The sequence below is a fragment of the Lonchura striata genome, chromosome 26 (assembly GCF_046129695.1).
Source record: "Lonchura striata isolate bLonStr1 chromosome 26, bLonStr1.mat, whole genome shotgun sequence".
Taxonomy (NCBI): Eukaryota; Metazoa; Chordata; class Aves; order Passeriformes; family Estrildidae; genus Lonchura; species Lonchura striata.
In genome coordinates this window covers 924,984-941,965 of record NC_134628.1, presented here as the reverse complement: position 1 = coordinate 941,965, position 16,982 = coordinate 924,984, and the positions used below count along the sequence as shown (strand labels likewise).

Genomic DNA, 16,982 nt, shown 5'->3' with positions numbered 1-16,982 from the left:
TTTCAGTGAACTTTACAGCTTCTTATAGTTGAGAAAAGCATGATTTAGGAACTCCCACAGCCAGAGTAGAGTAGGTGACCAGGGCATCTGTAGTGCACTTGGATAGTATGAATTTGCCTTTTTTTCTTTTTTTTTTTTTTTTTTTGTACTGTGAATTTTATAGAAAGATACACCAACGTGGTTCCAAGGAAATAAAAAGTGCAATCACTGGAAGTCCAGTTGTCAGGTTTTTTTCCATTTTTTTTCCCCAGGATTGATGCAAGATTTGCTTAGACCCATCTAACTTACTCTAGGAATAAAGAGGCCAACGTCCCTTGAATTTCAGTGGGACATTTGTGATCAGAGCTTAAGATTGTGGAGCTACTTTAGAAAGGCTCTCCTGCTCATAAAACTTTAGGGTGCTTGACAGCATAAAAACATTTTTTATAGCACAATTTCCCTCAGAGGTTAAGTAGCTCTTGTAGTTCTGGAGCCTCTTAAGCTTTTTTAGTTGTATTTATTTCCCCAGTCACTTGAATCGGAGTACCTGCACTTGGTAGAGAAACTAAAAATGCTCACTACTGAATTATTAAAAAAGAAAAGCTGAAGGAGTGCACAAAGAAATCTTCTGCCTGAGAGCAGAGAATGGCATTCCCAGTGGGCACTCCTGATTAAGAGCCACTGTTTGGTCTTATGTCTCATTTGATGCTGTGTTTCCTTTCCCGTTAGCAGCATCTGTAGCGTGAGGTTCCTGCCAAGAAAGCAGAAATTCCCCACAGAGAATTTGAGTACAGCCATACTGATGCACATCCAGGTTCTGCCTCCCAACAGCTGCCATTAAACTCAGCAAAAGTGAGAATGGGGCAAGAATCTGTGATAATTCCTTTAATGCTCTCCCAATCTCCAGCCTTTTTCAGCTCTCCTTGAGATTTTTACATTTGGTAACCACCAGTGCAGGTCTTTTCCAAGTAGTTCACCACTCTGTCCTTGAACTTCCTACATCTGCAGGATCCTCTGGTACCCCCAGAAGGGTTTGCAGCCTTAGGGTGTTTTTTAATGACCCACTTTCAGTGGCCTCCTGTAAAGCCCTGGGAGAGCAGCACTGTGAGCTGAAACTTGCCACTGCCACAGCTGTGCAAATGGAGCAAGGTGAATTTAAGGTCTGTTTTATAGTAAGTACTTAATAAATAATGAAAAAAAAAAAAATTAATAACACTTACTTAATTCCAAATGTTTTCCTAGCAAGTTCCTGTCAGCATTTCAATAAGTAGAGCACTTCAGGATGTAACTACAGCCTGAGACTGATCTTGGGGCACCTCAGCATTTGTCTGCAAAGTTAAAATTTAACCACATAAATTTATTTTCTCACATTTTAGAGGGCTGGGCTAAAGGAAGGCTGCCCTCAGTTTCTACACCCACCTCCCCTCAGTTCCTTGCCCATCTCCCCATAGCCCCAGCCCCTCACTCATCTCCCTATAGCTCCAGTTCAGGTCCTTGTCCAACTCCCCTCAGCCAAAACCATAGGGATCCTCAGCCCCAGCTCAGCCCCTTGGCTAGTGTCCATCTTCCCTCACCACTGACCCTCGGTCCCTGTGTCCATCTCCCCTCACCACTGACCCTCAGTCCCCGTGTCCACCTCCCCTCACCACTGACCCTCGCTCCGTGTCCACCTCCCCTCACCACTGACCCTCGCTCTGTGTCCATCTCCCCTCAGTCCCTTTGTCCATTTCCCCTCAGGCTGTGGAGAACAAAACCCGCCCCAACTCGACGCCTGATTGGCCGAGCGCGCTCACGTGACACAGCCAGCCAATGACATTCCAGAGTTCCGCCTGAGGGGCCGCAATGGCGGCCGTGCCCTCGCTGCCGTCGGGGCTCTGCATGAGGCGAAACCAACCCCAAGCTGTCAAAAATCACATTTATTTTGTACCATTAAACTATCATCTTGCAATTTTCACTGATACAAAAGAGGCTGCTCGCCTTAGCGGGGAACAGAGCACAAGTGTAATTCATTTGTGTCTGAATTGACCGGTCAACATCACTCACAAAGCCATGAATTGTTTCAGTCCAAGTTTTATTTCAGCATTGAGGCTTGCTTAAAAACGAGAGAGGTTTTTGCTTAAAAAATGAGAAAGGTTTTAGCCCTCAGTCTTTACAGCATGGAAATAAAACCTGAACTATTTAAGATGATTTTACAAGATGAGACACTACCATGAGGCACTTGGAGCATTTATGGGAACAGAGCACGCCAGGCCTATACACCTCACATTTAAATTAAATTACAACAGCACGTAATGCACATTTGCCATCCTGTGATTCAAAATAAAAACATACTTTTGATTATTTTTCATTCATTTTGATTCAGTCAAGTCCATAATCCTTTGACATTTCAGGATTGTCTGTATTGTTCTTTTTAAAAGGCAATTAGGCTGATCCAAACCATGCTTTTTAAAAAAGACTCGGTTTTGACAAAATACAATTGGGAGTGAACCCAGGGAGAACTTGGGACATCCCTTTCCATTCCCTTCTACCACAGTAGCAAAGCTGCCAACTTTTTAGAGTTATCATAGGTGATAAAAGGATTTCATGTACACAATCACATGTTTTAGGATTTCACATGGCAATTTATTTACAGCAATTCAGCACCACCTGCTGGCATGACTTCTTTTTAAAGCAGCTTAAAAGATGTGGTGGTTTGTTTGTTTAATTGGCATCATTTTTTAGGTGGCTAATTTTAAACCCTCAGTTTTTTTTCCCGCATTACATCTGAGCCACTGCAGCTATTTTGGATTTATGAAATATGGAGGAGGGATGTCAGCTCAGAATTAGAACATGAAATATGCAAATGAAATCAATCTAGATGAACATTATCTCCTGCCACGCTGCAAAAAGGGAGTATTTTAGTTATCAGCTCCACCAATTTCTGTATTTTATACAGCCCCCAGCACATGTACCAGCCTGAAAAGCTGACTGCCAGCATTCCTGGGAGACTTCCAACCTGTACAAACCTCTCCTTCTCCATACCCCCCAAACCTGAATTAATTAATATTTTCTGTCTCAGTGAAAAGTCTGACATTCCCTGCAATTAACTCCCTTCAATTTCTGATTTTAACTGGTTAATTCCTTAGTTTTTTTCACAGGGATTAGAGTTTTAGGGGGTTTTGCCAGATGATGACCAATAGCCACTCAACCACACCGTTCTTGCTTTAAATATCAATGATAACAAAGACTTCTGGCTTTTCATCTTCACAGATCTGCATTGCTGAGTAAGTTATGGCTTTGACCTCTGTGCCCTAGAAAATAGATAAAAAACCCATCATTTTTCTAAATTTTATCCCTTTTACCAGTTTACAATCTCCAGTTCTCATCACTTGCCTCAAATGCTATCCATTTTTTCCCCACAAAAAGCTTTAGCTATATTAGTTCTGATGAATAAGGAAGTTACATTAATGGCCAGGTCAAATAGTGAAAAGGGAACTCTTCCCTTATTTTATTGCCTCTTAACACCACAAATTCCTTCTCTTACCTCTGACAGACCATCAACATTTGCTATGCTAAAAGTGACACAGAGCAAGACAACAGATTTTGCTTCTAACAAATCTTTAGGGGAAAAAAAAGCAAAAAAAAAAGCAAAAAATTGACTAAGCAGAAATCTGTACTGATAGGGTGAAACCCAAACACACAAATTCTGAATATGGATTGATTTTCTGTGTTATCAACATCATAAAAAGGAAGCCAGTTGAGTTAATTTGTTGAGTTTTGCTAGTGCTGAGGAGATGTCATTCTCAGGCCATCAGTTTTGGGGACACATTCACAAAACCATGCAGGAAGTGAGATCTTGAGCTCGGTGGTACTTCAGCCACGTTTATATTTTGATCTCTGCAGAACTCAAAGGTCTGATTTAAAGGACACCACACCTCCTCCCCCTAAAATGGAAAAGAGGAACCACTGCTTACCTGTGGGTGTTTGTCTAAAGAGAACTCTTCTCCCCACCTGTAAAGGCAAAAAAAATAGAAGAGAGGTGTTGTAATTTTGGTAATCTTTACCAAATGCTGTGATTAGTTTTGGTGATGAGCACAGAACACTGAGATTTTCATTTAAATCTTCAAAGGAAGCAAGAAAAGCCCACAATCCATTTTCAGACAATGGTTTAAGCTCACCCAATTGATCTTATTTTGAACTGCCTTCGATCAATGTGAAGCACTTTCACTTCCTGCAGAGAGAGTGGGAAGAGAAATGTGTCAGTCACACCTTCTACCTTCAGGCAGAAATTCCCAGTAAATCCCACTTACAAAGGTTATTTCCCGCTGTTTCAACACCTTCCACCAGCCCAGCTTGCCCCAAAAGCTCCATCCACCCTTGCCTTGTGTTTTTTGTGTTCCTTTTTCCCCTAAAATACCATTGCATTCAGAGCTGGGATTATCAGGGCACAGCTTTGTCCTACAAATGGAAAAAGCTGAAACCAGAACACTTACCCTGGGTATAAAAAACTCATCAGCACTGAATTTATACAGCCACTCATCCAGGAAGTGGAAGAGAAGAGACAATAGGTCATGCCCTGTGTGGTTGAAGCAGAGATTTGCCTCAGCAAAAAAACATTTTCAACAGCACCTCAGATGTACAGGAGATTCAGATAACCATGCTTAATTATATTTTAATTAACTGCACTAAAGCTATGTGTAAAAATTGAGATTTTTGGTGCTTTTCTCCTTCTCATAACTCTGCATAGAAGAGGTGCAGTCCTCACCTTCTGCCTCTACCTCCACCGTATCCACAGGTTCCACAGTGCCTGTGTCTGTCATGTAGCCAAACATGGCCATGGCACACTGCTCAAAGGCTTCTTCCAAGGTGTCTCCCCAGGCATGGAGCCTAAAAACACATGCAACAATCACTGGAGCCTAAAAACACATGCAACAATCGCTGCAACACAATACTGGATCACAACAAAAAGGAACAGCCCCAAAGTCACATGCAAATGAGCAATTAGAACATTGGAACTCAGGCAGAGGAGGTGAATGAGTAAAAAAAACCACCTGATTTTTCTAGAAGAAGTTTGTCAGAAGAGTTTCTTGGGAGAATGTGGAAAATAAATGTTTTACTAGTTTTCTTTCCTAATGTGACTAAATGGTGTCTATAAAAGTAAACCACACAGAAGAAATTTTGTTTAAAAGGAGATTTCAAAAGACGTTTCCAAATAGCACTGAATGCTAAAAAAGAAACCAAACGTAATTCTATGGTGTCCCAAAAGCAGGAGCAAAACTGACCATATCAAAGCACCCAGTGACATTTCAGAGCTCCACAAGGTGTTACATCTGCAAAGTGTCCTTGGCTGTTACTCCAGGCTTAAAGCAGTGTAAAAAATAATCAATTTGTCACCCTGAGAAATCCCAGCTGCCCACACTTACTGCACATCTGCTGTGTGATCCAAATCTGAGGGGAAGCAAAAAGAAAAGGAATGTCACCAAAAGTATTTATAATATAAGGATTAAAAAAATAACAAAAATATCTGATTTTCTAACAAAACATTTTTACATTCGTCTGCATATATGATAAATCTACTGTAGTATATTAGAAAAATTTAGCACAGGTGGAAATTTGGATATTATTTCTGCCAAAAAACCTGTTTAATGTGATTATGTCAGTGCAGGGTTTGGCTGCTGTAACCCAACAGGCTTCCACAGGTTAACTGCAATAACAAGAAACTTTCACCAGGAGTAAAATGTTTATGCTGAAGTCTGCAGGACTCAAAGTTATTCATGCAGAGGATGAGATTTGCAAATATTTCCAGCTCAGTAAGGAAATCTACCTGTGCACACCCAAAAGCAGCCATTATGCAAAGAGAAGAATTTAAAACAGAGGATGGAATATAAAATAGAAGGCAAACTTTACTCATGGAGCATGATTAACATCCCATGTATCCAGCTGTACGTGAACCTTGTTGATGTTTATTCAAAGAAATTAAAGAAATGAAAATTCTAGCAGAACTAAGTTGGGATGTGAAATAAATGCTCACTTTAACTGAAAAAAAAAAAAAAATTTGGTGCTGTTTAAAGAGATCACGCACTATTAGACAACAGTCTCTAAAGCAAACAAATTCCTTTGGGTGCAAAAGAGGGATAAAAGCTCCTCCAGTTATGGAAACTGTGTGGCTGTTGTGATGTGTCACAATTTCTGCACTTCTAGCAAATAAAGACCTGAACACAGCCTAAAAATAGAAATTCTATCAGAGGTTGGGCTGCCACCCACATCCTCTGAGGAGCCATTCCCGGGGTGGGGAAAGGGAGAGATCTTTAAGGAGAGTAAAAACACCACACACAAAGCCAGCCCACTTTTTAATGTCCCTTCCTACAGGAGAGGTAGAGAAATTGCTAAAAAATGGCTCAGAAGAGGAAAAGTTTTCAGGGTGAGACCTGAGTCATTTATTTCCAGCGTGTTGTTTTTTTTTTTTTTTTCAGTGCCCATAACAAGAAAAATTGTTTATATGAGGGAAAAAAAGAAGAAAATAAAAATAAGAAAAAATGAAGAAGAAAAAGAAGAAAAAATGAAGAAAAAAAGAAAAAGAAAAAATAAAAATAAGAAAAAAATGAAGAAAAAAATAAAAAGAAGAAAATATGAAGAAGAAAAAATATAAAAAGAAGAAAATTAAAAAAGGAATGAGGAAACACATTGAGGAAAAAATGAAGAAAGTAACATGAAGAAAATTGGTTTTTCATTCCTGTATTTCCTGTTATCTTCCTTGCCCTCACAACAGCACTGCCACACGCTGCATCATGATAATATTTTAAAAAAATAAAAATACTCACATTCATATTTCTTGCAGAGAGGGGGGTACTTGTCCTTCACAGCCTTCTGCTCCTGGGTCAGGTTGTAATCCCTGTCCTCGGCTGCCATCGCTGAGGGCTCCCCAGGGATCCCTCCCTTCCTCAGGCTGGGGCAGAGCCAGGAATTCTCCCTCAGTTCCTGCTTTCCTCACAAACCTGTGGAGAACAGGGAGGATTCCGAATTTCAGCTGGTTTGTGTCAGATTGGGAGGGAAGAAATTAAATCCCACACCCATGAAGTGATGTTTGGTCAGGCAGCAGAGCCAAGGGAAAATATTCCTTATAGGAATTGTGGATTTTGGCCTTTTCTGGGAGGAATTCTGTTTTTTTCCTCCTTGTGTACATTGAGCATTCAGTTCATTCACAATTAATAAAATACAGCCCTGATGGGAACTGCTGTGAAGTGAATTAAACTTCCATGCTTTAGGTTAATTTCAATTTTCTAATTAATTCATTTTTTGAGGGTGCTCAGCCCATTGTACACCACACACCTGAAGTGTCACTGCCCCCAAAAACCCCTGATGTGACCTTACAGGTTTTTCCTCAGGAAAAAAATTAAACCTCAAAGCACGTGCATGGTAAATCCAGCTGTCACCCAAGTGCCAGGGGCTTCCTGTGTTCCTTCTCCAGCTGATTTTTTAAATAAAACAAAAAAAAAGAATTGTATCAACTGTAAAAAACTGTATAAAGAAAAGAATTGGGGAAAAAAAAGAACTGTAAAAAAGAAAATGTATCAACTCCCCCATATAAAAGTCAGATCCTCACACCCCAATCTCACAAATTTTATTTTTCCTGTTCTTTTGTAAATTCAACATGAGAGAAACTGATGAACCCAATTAACTTCAGGCTGATTAATTTACCTCTCCAGATTTCCAGATATCACAACGATTCTTTAATATTTTTGTGCATTATAAGAATTATCCTCAGCTGAACCCAGCACTTCCCCAAACACAAATAATTTATAGATATACCTTAACTTTTACACAGGAGTCGCTTCTTACTCCAAAGCTTAGAAACAAGGCTTAAGATTTCCAATTTTTAATTTCAGCTAAAAATCTAAGTGTGTTGGAAAGAGGTGTCTGAAGTTGAGAACTCGAGGTATCCCTTGAGGAATAAACCCAGATACTGATATTTGATTTTAAACCTGTTAAGCCTCACCTGTGGACAGCACAGCAGCCGACCAGAACCAGCAAATGTCACGCCTTTAAAACTCACCGCGGCAGTAAATTGTGGGAAAAGGGAACATATTCGTGATTACAGAGAATTAATAACACGCCGAGGATACCCAATGGTGGCAGGGCGGCCCTGGATGGCGGCCTCGGCCCACACTCGCACCGGTCCGGTCCCGCTGCGATACGCACTTCCCACGTCTGTGGTGACCGGAGGAGCCGCAGCCACCGCTTCTTCCAAACGAGGGACCGGGAACTGGCACCGAACCCGGCGCCCCTCAGCTCGGGGCGCGGCCCCTTTAAGAGCGCTCCTGAGGGCGCTCCGGAAAATGGCGGCTCCCACGGGGAGCCCGCCCACGGGACGGCGGCGCGCGCTCCCCTCCCCGCCCCTTTGCCCTCCGCCGATTGGCCGGCGCCTCCCGGCGGCGGGCGCTGATTGGGCGGCGTTGGCGCGCGAAGGGGTGCGCGGCGCCGGCAGCCGCACGCAGCGGGGGCAGGAAACAATAGACGGAGCCGCGGCCGGAGGGGTCGGAGCAGGGAGCGCAGGGAGCGCAGGAACCGCCCGCCCGCCTCGCCCAGCCTCGCTCCCCGCGCCCCGCCGCGCTCCCCCCCCGCCCCGCCATGGCGGATAAGGAAGGTAAAGGCTCCGTTATGGGCGGCGCGGCCTCCGCCGGGAGGCGCGGGGTTCCCTCCCTCTCCCCCCCCGCAGCTCCGTTACGGCGTGAGGGGAGCGGGGCGGTGCCGCCAGGGGGCGCGCGGGGGCGGGGCCTGAGCGCTCCCCCTCAGGCATGGCCGCCGCCGCTCCCCGCGCCCGCCGCACCGCCCGCGGGCAGCGGCCCGGGCCGGGGCCCTCCGCCCGCCCCTGTGCCCCTCGGAGCGGCTTGTGAGGCCGGGAGAGCCGGGCCGTGCCCTGCGCGGGGAGCGGGCACACGAGGGTGGCACCGGAGGGTGCCCCGGTTGGGCGGGGGTGCCTCCGTTTCATGGGTGAGCTCCGGTCCCGCAGGGGGGTTCTCCCCTCCCGTGGGAGAGCCCCGGTTCTGTGGGGGTGTCCCCCAGTTCCTTGAGGATGTCCCCAGTTCCTTTAGGGTGTCCCCCCCATTCCGTGGGGGTGTCCCCGGTTCCTTGAGGGTGTTCCCCGGTTCCATGGAGGTGTCTCCCTAAAGGACACCCTGAAGGAACTGGGGGACATCCTTGGTTCCATGGGGGTGTCCCCGGTTCCTTGAGGATGTCCCCCGGTTCCTTGGGGGTGTCCCCCATTCCTTGAGGATGTCCCCCGGTTCCTTGGGGGTGTCCCCCATTCCTTGAGGATGTACCCCCGGTTCCTTGGGGGTGTCCCCGATTCCTTGAGGATGTCCCCCGGTTCCTTGGGGGTGTCCCCCATTCCTTGAGGATGTCCCCCGGTTCCTTGGGGGTGTCCCCCATTCCTTGAGGATGTACCCCCGGTTCCTTGGGGGTGTCCCCGATTCCTTGAGGATCTCCCCCGGTTCCTTGGGGGTGTCCCCCATTCCTTGAGGATGTCCCCCGGTTTCTTCAGGATGTACCCCCGGTTCCTTGGGGGTGTCCCCGATTCCTTGGGGGTGTCCCCCGGTACCTTAGGGGTGTCCCCGATTCCTTGAGGTTGTCCCCCAGTTCCTTCAGGATGTGTCCCCGGTTCCTTAAGTATGTACCCCCCGTTCCATGGAGGTGTCCCCCGTTCCATGGGGGTGTCCCCAGTTCCTTTAGGGTGTCCCCGTTCCACGGGTGAGCCCCCCCAGGTCTGCCCGTCACCTTCTCTGCACCGGAGGCTGGTGACAGATAGGCCAAGGAAGTGTTGGAGAGCTACAAGGCAGCAGAAGGAGCCTTGGGAAACTGGATTTTTGGGAGCAAGTAGTTCAAGGCTGCGCCCAGACCGGTCTGTTAAACAGCAGTTGCTGGATCTCCTGTGTTTAAACATCTTTACAAGCCTGGGTTTTGCCTCCCTGTGCTTGAGTCTCAGAATTTTATTGTGCTGCTCTAACAGCATCGTCCTCAAATCATCCCAGAATGGATTTTCCTCTTCTGAGCCATTTCTTAAACTCATCCCATTCCACCCCTGCCATGGCAGGGACACCTTCCACTATCCCAGCTTGCTCCAAGCCCTGTCCAGCCTGCCCTGGGACACTTCTAGGCATGAAATATGACATAGTTAATGTTAATTCCCAGCCATGTATGCATAAAAAAGGATTAGCATGTGCAACAGGGGATTTTTAACCGTTTAGTAACTATTCCAGTAGAGCAAATAGCAAACCAGGGTGTGATTGATGTACTTGACTCTAACCCATTGCCTGCCCACAGCGCTGTATGTCTGTAAATTCATTTACAAATAATTAATTGCATGTATTTCTTGAAAAAACACTTCAGCAGCCTTTGATGATGCAGTGGAAGAGCGTGTGATCAACGAGGAATATAAGATATGGAAAAAGAACACCCCCTTCCTGTATGATCTGGTGATGACCCATGCCCTGGAGTGGCCCAGCTTGACTGCTCAGTGGCTGCCTGATGTCACAAGGTAAAGGGACCCTTCTGCTCTCTTTTTAAAGCAGAACAAGCAGAAAATCCAGGATTGTGCTGGCTTTTAGGTTGAGATCACACAATCCCAAAGTGGTTTGGGCAGGAAAGGACCTTAAAGCTCATCCAAGGACACTTTCCACTATCCCACATTGCTCCAAGCCCTGCCCAACCTGGCCTTGGACAAATTCCCCTGTGCCAGCACCTCCTCATCCTCACAGGGAAGAGATTTGGTGATCCCTGTTTTGTTTCTCTTCCCCTGCAGACCTGAAGGCAAAGATTTCAGCATCCACAGGTTGGTGCTGGGCACCCACACCTCAGATGAACAAAACCACCTGGTGATCGCCAGCGTGCAGCTGCCCAACGACGATGCCCAGTTTGATGCTTCCCACTATGACAGTGAGAAAGGAGGTAAGAGCCCAAAAAAAGGGGAATTTGAACCATTTCCCCTTCCATTTCTCAGTAGGAAATTCTGTCTTTCCCTAAAGTTCAGGCAGCAAAGTTTAGATTTTACTTCTAAAAAAAATTATTTCTAAGTGGTGCCTCCTTAATAGACAAATTCTGTTTCTTGAATGTGTTACTAATCTAATATTTCTGATGATGGAAACAGACAGTAGAGGTTGATTGCAAAAATATTTGTGTGTGGGAAAACCTCTCCCTTCCCTATTTTTCAGGAACTGACCTTGAATCTCACATACTGCTTTTAATTGGTGTTTTTATTACCACATTTGCATTACGCAAAGTCACACGAAACATTTTTACACAAACTCACGTAAAAGAATATTTTTATTTCAGAGGAGTGTTAACATTTCAAACATTCTGTGAGTTCTGCTGCCTGATTGCTGTTCCACAATTATATTTCATTCCATGTATCAGACTTTAATTTGATGCTTTGTAACCTTTGTGGCTGTCTCAAGTTAGACATTTCTCCTGTTTGCTTGGCTGAATCAGTCTTTCCACCAGGTGAAAGTCCTCAATGATCCAATGTTTGCTCTACTTTTTACAGGAAGTTTGGATTGTGCAATGAGTATTTTGCTCTCTGGGCTTCTTAAAGTTATTTATGAACACAGGGTTGTCTAATAAATATGTATGTCTATTCTATTTTAGTATTTCTCAAAAATATTTTAAATTAATTCTAAAATAATCCAAAACCCCATTATTTTTGCCCAAATTTTTCAGTTTTATGAATTATTTAGTTATTTTATGTATAAAGATAAGGGAGCTTTAACAAGTTATATCACAGTCCTAAAATTATAATTTGTTTTTACCACAACTTTGTCTATTTGGAGAGCTTGGTAGCAAAGCTTCAATCAACTCTTTGTGCCTTGTTTTGAAACTGGCTTTATTATTCACAACTCTCTCACTCCTAGAGTTTGGAGGCTTTGGCTCAGTAAGTGGAAAAATTGAGATTGAAATCAAGATAAACCACGAGGGAGAGGTGAACAGAGCCCGTTACATGCCCCAGAACCCCTGCATCATCGCCACCAAGACTCCCTCCAGCGATGTCCTGGTCTTTGATTACACCAAACACCCCTCCAAACCAGGTCTGTGTTCAGAGAGTAGCCAGCTCTTCCCCTGAGGGGCAAAAAAGAGGTTCAAAAATGGTGTGGGTTGCCCCTTATTTGGGATTTTAGGGAGGTGTGGGTGTTTATTCAAGAGGTTATTTTGTATGAGGTTTAAACACACGTATCCAAATGTATCCTTAGATAAGGAAAACTTTTCCTGCACTTCCACTGCTTGTTTGTCACCTCACTGTGAGGTATTTGATGTGGTAGAAGGTGGATTTTTGGAAACTGTAAATTGATTTGGTGGGTAGCTGAGCTGTTCCCCTGATATCCTCTAAATACATTAACAGTCATTTACCTGTGAACTCATCAGGATTGTTTAAAGTAACTCCTTTTGCTGCTTGTGGGGAGGATCAGAAGTGCCTTCCTCACTTTAAAAGTGCAGTTGGAGATGATGGGAGGAAGAAAAACATCCCACCTTACATTTCTGAGTGTTCAGGAGAGGTTTTTTGAGCAGGAACAGCTGAGCTGCTCTTCCTCCCTCCACCTGGAGCTCAGGCCAAAGCGTGGGGGTTAAATTAAAGTTCCTCAACCTTAGTGCCAGCTATTCCAGGGAATGATTGCAGGCACTGAGATCCTTACCCTGCCTTGTTGCAGATCCTTCTGGAGAGTGCAACCCAGACCTGCGTCTCCGTGGGCACCAGAAGGAGGGGTACGGGCTCTCCTGGAACCCCAACCTCAGCGGGCACTTGCTGAGTGCTTCTGATGATCACGTGAGTACCTGGGCTGAACCTGCACAAGGGCAAAACCACCCTGGGGTTGAGGAGGAAAAGGGGAAAAAGAGTCTAAAGACGTAATTTTTGATGTTTTTTGTTGTGTTAAAGACCATTTGCTTGTGGGATATCAGTGCTGTTCCCAAAGAAGGCAAAGTGGTGGATGCCAAGACCATCTTCACGGGACACACAGCGGTGGTGGAAGATGTATCCTGGCACCTGCTCCATGAATCCCTCTTTGGATCTGTTGCTGATGATCAGAAGCTCATGATGTAAGTGGAGGAACCCTTCACAAATTGTTTCTGCCCCTCAAGCTTTCCCAGCTCCATCATCAGTGAAATGGGGTACAAACCTTTGTGGGTTCCGTGTTTTCCCATCCCAGCTGGGACACCCGGTCAAACAACACCTCCAAACCCAGTCATTCCGTGGATGCTCACACAGCTGAGGTGAACTGCCTCTCCTTCAACCCCTACAGTGAGTTTATCCTGGCCACAGGATCAGCTGATAAGGTACTTCTGCCTGCATATTGGAATATCTTTGCTCACCTTCTGGGCTGGATGTCCATCTTGGTTACTTCAACAAAATTTTTTTTTTTTTTTTCCTAGACTGTTGCTCTATGGGACTTGAGGAACCTAAAACTGAAGCTGCACTCCTTTGAATCACATAAAGATGAAATATTTCAGGTATAAAAAAAGTCTATCTTTTATCTTTACAGACATAGTTCTACTCAGCAGCCTGGAAAAGGAAAGTAGTTCTTCTACAATGTTTTTGCACTTAAAAACGCATATTCTATTCTTTTTTCTGCTTATATTTCTCTGGTTGTTGTTGTTGTGGACCTGCAGAGCTCCCATGCAGAAAGGGAGTCCAGAAAGGGATCAGGGCAATGCTCTGGAGCTTTAACCACAGCAGGAGGATGAAATGGTAGCAGTACAGAGTCCATTAAATTATTCATGGCAGCAGATTGAAGCAGGAGGCCCAGGGAAATGGCTGCAGGGTTTCCATCTCCTCAGCCTGGTCCTGCAGGAAGCTTTAAAACTCTCTGACAAAAGATAATTGCTGATTTTGCTGCTGTAAATAGAGAATGTTCACACCATGGGCAGCACCTGCTTAGCAGATTAAATATTTCCATTTCCAACTTGTGCCTTAATCAGAGGAAAAATATGTACTGGGTTTTTTTTTTTTTTTTTGGTGGAGGGATTATCAGTTCAGACTGTGTTATGTCTAAATGAAATTACAGAATCCTGAAATGCCACATTAGTGTGCAGAATTCTGTGTTCCTGCCTAATCCTGTGATCCTATTATAAGTGGTGTGTTCTGAAGAGCTTTATCTCCAGCAGAAGCAGTAACTGTGAGATTTTGGGCAGTTAAGCTTAATTACAGTGATTTATTTTCATGTGAGAGCTGTGCCTACTGCTGAAGGAATCCGTGGGTTTTATTTGTGCAATCCTTATTAAGATAAGAAGCAGCCAATACCCTTGGGAGCTGTTTGCACTGGGAAACACGTGGGTTTTGTTAGAGGGAAAGTTCCAGGTGGCACCTTTTTGGTGAAAATGTCTTTTTTTGTGTGTGAATATTCACAATTCTTCCTATGATAAATGTTATTCACACGTATTTGTGTCGGTATCAATTTGAGTTCTTGTTGAGCTTTCCACAGTACAAAATGAAGTGTTGGGGAATGTCACAGCTTCTCAAAACTCACTTTTAAATTTATCCCTGTCTGCAGGTTCAGTGGTCTCCCCACAATGAAACCATCCTGGCCTCCAGTGGCACAGACCGCAGGCTAAATGTTTGGGACTTGAGGTAAATCCCAAATTCCTCAAAATATTACAGATTAATTGCATCACACCTCAAAAAAAACCCAAACCAGCCCTCACCTTTTTTTTTTTTTTTTTTTTGCAGTAAAATTGGAGAGGAGCAATCCCCTGAGGATGCTGAGGATGGTCCCCCAGAGCTGCTGGTAAATCTTTTCACTCTCATTAATTATTTTCACCTATTACTCACCTTGCAGTGCAAATTTCAAACCATTCACCTTTTTGTTTCCCCAATTCTAGTTTATCCATGGTGGTCACACTGCAAAGATCTCGGATTTCTCCTGGAATCCCAATGAGCCCTGGGTCATTTGTTCTGTATCAGAAGATAATATCATGCAAGTCTGGCAAATGGTGAGTTGTTTGGGAAGGTGCAGTGGGTGTTGAAATTCCTGGATTTCAGCGTTCCCGCTTTTATTTACAGTCCTCAGAATTACCCAGTTTGTAGCACTGCTGAAATCTCAAAGGGGCAGTGAAATCCCCTTGTGCTTTGGCCAGAGCAATGGTTTCCAAATACTCAGGAGATATTTTGTATTTAAAAAAAATAAAATAAAAGAAAGTGCTGGTGCAGAAGGACATTTTTCCCTTCTGTGTTTGAATGAAAACAGCGTGTGAGAACCAAGGATGAAATTGAGGTTTCTGTGTTATTGTCTTAAAGAATATCAGAGATTTCATTCTCCAAAGATGAAAAGGGTGCTGGTGGACAGGAACAGTTTGCTGGCCCCTACATTCCCAGCTGTTGAAAGTTTTGGAATCAACAATCTTAACCTTTGACAAGACCATTTTCCTTTTTTTTTTTTTTTTTTTTTTTGTTTATCTCTAAATTTTGTTCTTGGCAGCTTTCTGTGTAGCTCTTTTATCAAGTGCTGCTGAGTAGAAGATCTACAAAATAAATACTTAAAACTCTTTTTTAAGTCTTGCAGTGAACTCACCTTTAGCAGATTCCTTTTTAAAGGACATTTTTTGAGATCTGGATTTATAGATAGGATTGTTTGTGTTGCTGCTTTAATGTAAATGTGATCAGGGATCAGTGATCCATATCTGCAAATAAAAAAAAAAATGTCCAGAAGTTTCTGGGGGTGGAAACCTGTCCAGAGGGGTGGGAGATGCTCCCTCAGTGTCTCCCTCCCTGTCTTGCAGGCAGAGAACATCTACAACGATGAAGACCCCGAAGGAAGCGTGGATCCAGAAGGTCAAGGATCCTAGATGACAACTTCTCCCTGCTTTTAGTCTTTCTCCTCCTCTTCTTTCTCAGCCCTGAGATTGACTTAACACTGGTTTTGAGACACACACGTAGACTTTGTGTTCAGCCATCCTCCCGTAGATCCCATCACAGGCTTTTTCCACCCACACACTGAGAACCCACCACCCAAAAAAAGAAAAATAAAAAGGGCTCAGCCCCCTCAGCCTGCTGTGGCTCCTTGGCCAGAATTCCCACATCAGCAGCCTCCTTTATTGGCCTGGCTGTCCTTTTTTAACTGCCTTCATCACACAGCAAGCTTGGGATTAGTTTTTTTCTCTCTATTTGATTGCTGCAGCCACAGGCTTTTGCCTAATTTAAACAAAAGTTAAATTGGCAGAGCTGCCCGAGTGGGCTTGAGCCAGCAGAGATGATCCAAGTGTTAATCCCCTGACAGCTCAGAAATGGTGTGGAAGGTCTTGTCCTCCTCAGTACAACTCAGAAACCTTGGAATTCCTTTAGTTATCTGTACTTTGTTGCTTTTTCTGCCTTTGCAGATACAAGACTTGCAAGTTCTGACTTGAACTGAAATTTCTATTTTTTTTCTTTTTGTCTCTCCTGGCAATTCTGGGTTTTTCATTCCTTCCTTTCCCTTTCCTCCCTCCTGCTGGGTGCCAGCGGTTTGGTTTTAGCTATTCCTGCAGAGCCTCTTTCACCTCCCATGGATTTTTTTTTTTTTTTGCTCTATTGTGTGTTTCTTGAGCTGTGTTTTCACATAATGTTTCTTTCCTTTCTGTGAAATGGTTTTTAAAACTTGGGGGAGCCCTCAAGTCGTTAAAGGTGTTTGTTTGTACCAACGGATGACCCCGGTGCCCTCGACAGCCTTGGCAGCTGGTGGAAAACAAGTGAAATGTGGATGAACTCACTGGTTTTTTTGGAGTTTAGTCCTTGACCACAAGGTCCTGCACGTCTTCCACTCGGGTGTCCAGTGCCACCAGCAGCCTGTTACTCTCCATCTCCTCATGACTAATTGCGTGTAAGTCCTTCAGTTGGAATAAAGATTTTCTACGTAAACGCTGCCAAGGTTGGGGAGTTTTGTGTTTTTTTGGCATTTACTGCTTTGTTTGAAGGTATTTTCAGGGAGGTGAGTGTGGTCTGGTAGAGATACTTTATAATGTTTAAGACAAATCGGGTATTTCTCCCCCTCTCATTTCTGCTGCTTTGT

The 16,982-nt window shown here is 44.2% G+C and overlaps 2 protein-coding genes across 4 annotated transcripts; one reads left to right on the top strand and one right to left on the bottom strand.

Moving 5' to 3' along the window:
• Positions 1 to 2,033: 2,033 nt before the first annotated feature.
• ZBTB8OS (zinc finger and BTB domain containing 8 opposite strand) lies at positions 2,034 to 8,318 on the bottom strand. Of its 2 annotated transcripts, XM_021539381.2 has the most exons (8): positions 7,955 to 8,318; positions 6,780 to 6,953; positions 5,382 to 5,406; positions 4,724 to 4,845; positions 4,452 to 4,534; positions 4,137 to 4,189; positions 3,933 to 3,969; positions 2,034 to 3,269 (listed from the first exon to the last, which is right to left on the bottom strand). In XM_021539381.2, the coding sequence occupies exons 2-8, from the start codon at positions 6,865 to 6,867 to the stop codon at positions 3,183 to 3,185; spliced, it is 495 nt and encodes a 164-aa protein (XP_021395056.1). In that variant the 5' UTR covers positions 6,868 to 6,953; positions 7,955 to 8,318; the 3' UTR covers positions 2,034 to 3,182. The 2 variants fall into 2 exon arrangements, with proteins under 2 accessions (XP_021395056.1, XP_077644663.1); XM_077788537.1 differs by lacking the exon at positions 7,955 to 8,318 and having other exon boundaries at positions 6,780 to 7,935.
• A 193-nt stretch (positions 8,319 to 8,511) lies between these two features.
• On the top strand, positions 8,512 to 16,840 carry RBBP4 (RB binding protein 4, chromatin remodeling factor). Of its 2 annotated transcripts, none has more exons than XM_021539432.2 (12): positions 8,512 to 8,602; positions 10,345 to 10,492; positions 10,757 to 10,902; positions 11,862 to 12,035; positions 12,654 to 12,769; positions 12,881 to 13,041; positions 13,152 to 13,278; positions 13,375 to 13,452; positions 14,493 to 14,569; positions 14,669 to 14,726; positions 14,821 to 14,931; positions 15,718 to 16,840. In XM_021539432.2, the coding sequence occupies exons 1-12, from the start codon at positions 8,587 to 8,589 to the stop codon at positions 15,781 to 15,783; spliced, it is 1,278 nt and encodes a 425-aa protein (XP_021395107.1). In that variant the 5' UTR covers positions 8,512 to 8,586; the 3' UTR covers positions 15,784 to 16,840. The 2 variants fall into 2 exon arrangements, with proteins under 2 accessions (XP_021395107.1, XP_021395108.1); XM_021539433.2 differs by having other exon boundaries at positions 8,525 to 8,602; positions 10,348 to 10,492.
• The last annotated feature ends 142 nt before the right edge of the window (positions 16,841 to 16,982 follow it).